The sequence below is a fragment of the Dermacentor albipictus genome, chromosome 1 (genome assembly GCF_038994185.2).
Source record: "Dermacentor albipictus isolate Rhodes 1998 colony chromosome 1, USDA_Dalb.pri_finalv2, whole genome shotgun sequence".
NCBI classification, from domain to species: Eukaryota; Metazoa; Arthropoda; class Arachnida; order Ixodida; family Ixodidae; genus Dermacentor; species Dermacentor albipictus.
Window position 1 is genome coordinate 149511324 of NC_091821.1, and position 7247 is coordinate 149518570.

General features: G+C 46.2%; 1 protein-coding gene across 2 annotated transcripts in view; it reads right to left on the bottom strand.

Annotated features, from left to right (window-relative positions):
* Window positions 1-3172: 3172 nt before the first annotated feature.
* The window catches only part of LOC135903047 (shematrin-like protein 2), a 21783-nt gene continuing 17708 nt past the window's right edge, over window positions 3173-7247 (bottom strand). The window contains exons 1-2 of one of the 2 annotated variants that reach the window (XM_065433422.2): window positions 4452-4510; window positions 3173-3653 (exon numbers count right to left, since the gene is read on the bottom strand). In XM_065433422.2, coding sequence (XP_065289494.1) covers window positions 3309-3653; window positions 4452-4463 — 357 coding nt within the window. In that variant the 5' untranslated portion in view covers window positions 4464-4510 and the 3' untranslated portion in view covers window positions 3173-3308. Of the gene's footprint in view, window positions 3654-4451; window positions 4511-7247 lie in introns of those variants that run through there. The other variant, XM_065433421.2, reaches the window with a different exon arrangement.

Here is a 7247-nt window from a genome sequence, read left to right on the forward strand (position 1 = left end):
AATCGAATTAGAGGTTGTATTCTGACTATGCACGTTAATTTATGACTCATGTCGGTGGGCTATACCGGTTTGTTGCAGAGCTGCTGAATTTTCGATGAAGCTACATGAGACGAAAAATTGGGGCAGCGGTTGTCATTACTTGAGTTATAAGGATGAGTGTGAGGGGTGCCTTGTGTGAACTAAGAGCATACGTGTAATCACTAATGAAAAGAAGCAGGACCGCCGTAAACTGCGATGAAAGACGGCAACATGCTACCTTGCACTAGATAGATTGAAAGCTAATTGATCGATAATTATAGTTTGTGCTGCCAAATTCTGCAAATGCTATCGTGCTGTTTACTATGAAGAGAGGGTATACGGAACTTATCCCAGGCATATTTTAGCGTCGCACGTCCGCTTCATATCTGGTAACGCCTGCTTGCATGCATTGTCTGGTCCCTTCGTCCTTCTTTTCTTAGCCGTCTTCTTCACTTTGATAATCAGAGCAGGTGGTATAAGTTAATTACTATGCGGTCACAGAAGAACCCAGGCTTGAAGAAAGCCGTACGGCGCCACCCATTCTTCTTAGCTTCTGTGTTCTGCACCGCCTCTTTGCTCGAACAGAAATAACCCTTAATTGCGGCTTCATCTAACAGGAAGGACAGAGCAGCTGCCGAGGGAAACTGCACGGCGGCACACGCCCTTATAAAGCACTGAGCACGTGCTGCGGGTGCAGGCTCGGTCGAAGAAAAAAGAAAGCGATTTGCGTGGACACGCTTCTGACGGCTGCGCCGGTCCGCGGTGGGGCTGGCTGCTAAACCAGCCGAAAGTGATGAGGAAGAGATGCTATCGCCCGCCGTGAAATGGAAGGAAGCGTGTCCGTTCCGTAAGCTTGTATCATAGGCTCTTGGCGCTGAAAGGCGACATGCTGCTTATTCCTACTCGCTTTGCTCCCTGAGGCGACGCACTTGCGAAAAGGCCTCGTTTCGCTTCCTCGTGCCACCATGACTCAAACAAAACCCACAATATAAGACCGCTATTACGCCGTCGCTATTCGTGTTCTCCAAGTGGCGGAGAAAATGCATTTAAAACTATTAGTCTCACGACGCTTGGGGTAGTATGGCACTAAGATTGGAGTAGTGACAGGCCATCCATATTTAGAACCGCAGATGGTGTGGCGCGTGTAAGTTCGTTGACACGATTCAAATAGCCAAGAAAACATTTGAGTTCCAAACGATACGAGGAGTGCGGTTGCAAGTGCTGGAATATTCGGGAAGTAAAATGTGCATAACTGCAATGATAGAATGTCAGCCCACCCGCCGTGGTTGCTTAGTGGTTGTAGTGTTGGACTGCTAAGCACGGGGTCGTGGGATCGAATCCCGGCCACTGCGGCCGCATTTCGATGGGGGCTAAAGCACCCGTGTACTTAGATTTAGGTGCACGTTAAAGAACCCCAGGCGGCCAAAGTTTCCGGAGTCCGCCAATACGACGTGCCTCATAATCGGAAAGTGGTTTTGGTGCGTCAAACCCCATAATTTAATTTAATTTAATTAATTGTGAATGTCAGCCCAGTCGGAATGAGAACTTACGACCACCTGATGTAATAATTCGCTAATATGCGTGTTCAGATAGAGCGGCAAAGAGTGGCTTTCTGGTGCCAGTTTGCAACATGACGGAGCAAAGTATGTAACATAAGGCAGTTGTTAACGGGCCGTGACGATAGGTCCAAGTATGGGTTTCAGTTTTTCATGTTTTAGTTTTCCTGGTGCATATGATGGTTGTACCTTTTCGTGATTACTGCATCGAATTTATGCGAATCTATCTCTGATGATTTGCATTCTTCACTAGGCGACCTCTTTCCTCTTTAGCGTGCATTTATGTGGGGATCAAGCATCGATTTCCGTATACTGCCTATACAGCCATTTCTGGCCTCCGTGCATAGTATTTCGGCCTGTCACGGAGACATCATACGTGCTTTGACTTACTTGTGGCTTCTTCTTAATAATAATAATAATAATAATAATAATAATAATAATAATAATAATAATAATAATAATAATAATAATAATAATAATAATAATAATAATAATAATAATAATAATAATAATAATAATAATAATCCTGGTTACGCCGACTGCAGGGCAAAGGCCTCGCCCATACTTCTCCAACTACCCCGGTCATGTGGCTTCATAACACATGTTTAATGATATTGGGAGACATCTATTCATCCTTAAATGCAACATTCACTTTTTCATAGGGCAGGTTCAAAGGCGTGCAGGAAGAACTGCATGCGAAGTTTAATTTCACTGAAACGTAACCTTGGATGGTACGTTTTGCTGCTTTAGTATTATGACCGCAAAACACGTTAGTAGCCGCAATTGACTTGGTGGCACCGAAAATTCAAAATGACCAGATACAGCTTCATTCCTCCTAAGGCAGGTTCTGCCGCATGCCAGGGCTGTTGGCGAAGGCGGCACCAGGTAAGGACTACCTTCTCGTTTTTAGATGGCTTTAATTGCTTTGTTTTCAAATGTCATTCTTGAACTTTTTTCATCTCTGGCGCACTTTCAGTTTTGATTAATTCAAATATAACGAAAAAGAAAACTTTACAAACACTGAATTCACACAGGAGCTTATTTAGAACAGCCTCATAAATTTAGACAGCTTGAGTACGTACGTATCTGTCCTTCCTTTCTTGGTCGGTCGTGCAGCTCCTTCCCTGCAGAAAGGTGATTCAGCAGCATCGTCAAATTTAGCCCAGCAGTGTTATCCGTCCAGGTATTAGCCAAGAAGGCTTTCATTAGAAAGGCACTGCTCAGTGGCGAAAATGCCGAATCGCACACCTGTGCAGTGTTTTGTCCCTTAAACGAAAAAATGTGCCTTTAAATTCGCCATTTAAAGAATCAAATTCGTTTCACTCCAGAGTTATTTATATTTTTCTATTTCATAAGGACCTCGAATGACATTCGCACTACTGGCGCAAGCATGCCTAATGCTTTAAATTTGACAAAGTAAATGCATGTGTTCAAAATGGTATTCAAATAACTCCCGATTCGGCCGACATCAAAGAAGCACCGTAACGTAAGTCCCGCCAGTCTGCGCAATATGACGCGCCATCAACAGCGGCACCTAACTTTGGGAGCATGGGCGCAAGGTGAATGAGAAAAAATAAGAACGGTAACAGAACAGCACATTTGGTACAAATTTTCAGTCTTTATTTAAAAGCCACAGCATTTTTTTACAAAATTTACAGAGAGAAGACAACAGGTGCCGGTGTTTGTGGCTTGTCATCTTGCTCCTTGCCGTTAACGGCATAACCATTCTTGCACTCAACCCTTGAGAACGTAACCACCGTAGTGTCCGCCGTAGCCTCCGTACCCTCCGCCGTAGCCACCGCCGTATCCTCCACCGTATCCTCCACCGCCGTATCCTCCACCGCCGTAGTGGCCGCCAACCAGGTGAGCTCCCTGGCTAACCCTGTTCACGTGGTGCACAGTCTTCACGAGGAAGGAGGGCCCGGGAACAGTTTTGGTGTAGCCAAGGCCGTGGCCGCCACCGTAGCCGCCACCGTAGCCGCCATATCCAAGTACAAGGCCGCCACCGTAGCCACCGTAGCCGCCATAGCCACCAGCAAGGCAGACGCCGGCCAGGCCGCAGACGAGGAGAGCGACAACCTGAAAGAAATCGTGTTAGACCGAGCATGACGCGACTCTGTGCCACGGGGATTATTCAGCGACAATTAAGCTACAGTATGGTTTTCTCACAATCAATTTATATTAGTTTCTGGTTAACTTGGCTGGTTTTGGGCTCTGCTTACAAACGAAGTCTCTGGTTATCTCTGGTTATAAACGGAAAACTCTCAGATCTGGTTGGAGTCTATACTCAAACTCCGCACCATTCGCAATACTGCCCCTTTTCTGAAAGTTACAACATCACATTAGGCTTTTCTTCCAATTGATGTACCCGCTCCGCATTAAGAATTGTAGGTTTGTTGGCGCAGTAGATAAAACGAATCAACGAAACAATACAAGCAGCGCTGACTTGGCATTCAGTAATATGAAGGACGACACAGAACAATTAGGAAGAATAAACAGGGAAAGTAACTATCGCGTCAGCAATTAACAGCAAATCTACTTCCTCGTTTGACTCGTGAGCGTTATTGAACTGTACTCAGAGGCCAACCAAGGATAACAATATTAAAGCAATGCGCATAACTCAAGTTGAAAGCCGCACATTTATACACCACAGAAAGCGTTACAACTCAATGATCTGAAGTCCGGGTGGACAACGACAGCTGAGGTGGCACTGCGTTATTCACCCAGGACATGCAGAGGCAAACTACGGGGAAAGCAAGGCTATATAGAGCGAAGGCTCCGGGAGGGGCCGGCCAGCGGGACCCGACGCGAGAGCGGCGGACCACTCAGCTGAGCGGCCGCCATCGAGCGATCCGCGCTAACGTGTTGTGCACTCACCAGGGTCCTCATGGTTCGGCTTGTGCTTAGCTCAGAAGTGCTAAGGTAGAGTGATGCTGACCGTTTCCTCGGTGCCGCTTATATACCCAAGGGAGGCCGGAAACGCCCGCCCCATTAAAGCGTCCCCTCCCTACTCCGTTTTCTCCTCGGACCCAAATTCTGCTCCACTTCTCGCCGCTTCCTGCCGTTTCATTGATATGAGCCAGACGTAGACAAGCGCTAATATGAAAAGTAATTTGTCGCTGTTCGACTCCCGCCAGGGCTTGGAAACTGGCGGGACGGCTTTCCTCCCCCATTTCATGTATATATATTGTTGTATCGCCAGATTTGTATCGAATATGCTGCTTCGCCGAAGCAAACAGTGACAAAAATTAACACGCTTTATTTTCACTGGTCACGTGTCCGTTTTCCGCAGACAAGCATCGATGTTCCACAAAGTGAAGTGCTCAGAGCCACACGTGCCGGAGTCACTTGTGTGTTTCGTTTACTGCTTCCGACGTTACGGCGGTGGTTTGGCGGCTCACCGTGTTTCGACAATTGTCGCTCGAGGCTCCGCTCGCTAGCCCGCGTGCACGCCTGCCCCCGCTCAGTACCCGGCGTGGCGCGGTCTCTCGCGGTCGCGCGGTGTCAGCCTGATGCTAATCGGTTCCTCGGAGCGAAAACAGTCTCCTTCCTCGTGCGAGCTACAGTAATTAAATGGCGCGCGTTACGCAAGGCACTGATGGGGTGGAACTAGTGCTGCTCTTGGAGCTTGTTATATTACACACTTGTGTACAAATTACTACGGACTGAGTCTATTTTTTGCCCCTTGATTCGAGTGTCTTTTGCTACGACAAATACGTGTGCTATCACGGTGGTATATCGTCCGCAAAATGACCCTGTATTTGTGTTTCTTTCTGATGGATTCGTGAAAATATATTGCAACGTATTTTGCTGGAGGTTGGCAGCAATGAAACAGACAGCGCTCATGGCTTAGCGGGAAGCAAGCACGAATTCAAAGACATACCACCGATTAGATAAAATTGTATTTACTGCATTTCATGGTGCACATATAACAAGTTTGAAAGCTATAGATAGAAATATTGCTCATGGTAACGCCTCACTTATGCTTACAAGAAATGACAAACAATAAAACGTCGTTAGTACACTGACGTATCCCTCCTCTGTGTGTCCTTGCAGAGGGTATAATTATTGCCGAAAAAATCGAGACACATGCAACATTACAAGCGCGCTGTCTCTGAAGCTAAAGAATGCACCAACTGTTTGACGCTCAAGTGAACATTTGTAGGTTCCCCAGGTGGGAAATATCTTCGCAAATGAGCCTACTACGAGTAATGTCAAGTTTCTCGTATTAAGGACCATTACGAACTTGTATCAGGAGTCACTCGCAACTAGAATTTCGCGAAGTTCTAGTTGCGAACTGATGCGCATTTCAATATTTTTTTCTGAATAAGCTTCTTCGCCATACTGAACACGTGCAAACGTTTTTTTTTTCTTTTTTCAAATCACTGAAGCTGTCTGGAGATGTGATCAAGTCAGAAATTAATAAAAAAGTACTAGGTAGCGTGCGTGTTTTCTATCTGTTTGAAACAGCTCGTGAACGTCACGCGTATGATCGGCTGTCATGCAGAGGTTCATAAGTATGACTCTTCGAAGACGTAACGGTCTTGTATTTCTTTTTTTTTCTCTGTGTGATAAAGACGTATTTTACAGACATCAGAAGGAAAGATGCCATCGAGCTTCAATAAATAGTCTTGTCGTGCCTGCATTTTATATTTATCAGAAGAATAAAAAAAATTATGCCCGCGTTCCGGTTAACAAAGCACCTGTATGCAACGATTCAATTCGAAGCTCAGTAATGCAAACTGGTATCCTCCTTTTGCAAACTTGTTGCTGTTGTCTGTTAACTGCAACAAAATGAGATGTTTGGCTGTTACAGAACTTGCTATAAAAAATCACAGAAACAAAGGAGAAAAACAAAAGAAAAGAAACAATGTTTGTGGTCTGCTTTCCGTAGTAAAACGGGAGAAAAAGAAAGCGTTTCACATAGGCTAAAGAGAAACGGTTTACTCAGGCGCCGCACACGAGTGCTTCGGATGAATTAAATTCGACCACATAGCAGTCCTTAACCCCCGTAGAAATCTCATCATACCGGTCTCTGTGGGAACGCACGCGTAGCCTTCTTACCCGCTGAAACGTGAGGGCTTATTTCGCAGCGTTATATGAAGCCGCGTCGTTTTCACGCCTTAACAAAAGAGGCTCAATCCGCTTCTGACAGCCAATCTTCGCACGCATCGACGGCGTCACGCGACCTCCCGTGTAGCTCACGCGTGTGCGAAAACAAAATGCGCACTCACGCGCCAGGCTTCGGCGCCCGTCAATCATCGGCCAGTTCCGCGCAAGGCTCGCGCAATCGGCCGGAGCGAGAGCGAAATCACAGCGTCGGCCGTCTAGGGAAATCAGGGCCAAGTTCAAGCGCCCCGGTATCGCTCGCAGACATGAAGTTGTTTTCTTGCTTTCCTTTCGGAGGCCACTATAGGAAGAGTCAGTTTAATTTCCTGAGAGCGGTCTGCTCAGCGCGGGCGTCCGCCTGGCGTACCGACGGAGTCGTTTTGCCTAATGTTTAGCGTGAAAATTTTACGAATGTTTAGACTGACAACACAAGGATATTACTACGTTTATAGGTAGCCCACCAACTGAAGATCCGGGATATACCTGTTTAATGTCTGAGCAAATCTCTAAATGATTATATTTTAGCGGCGATTGATCGTTTGCACTCAACGAAATGATAGAGCA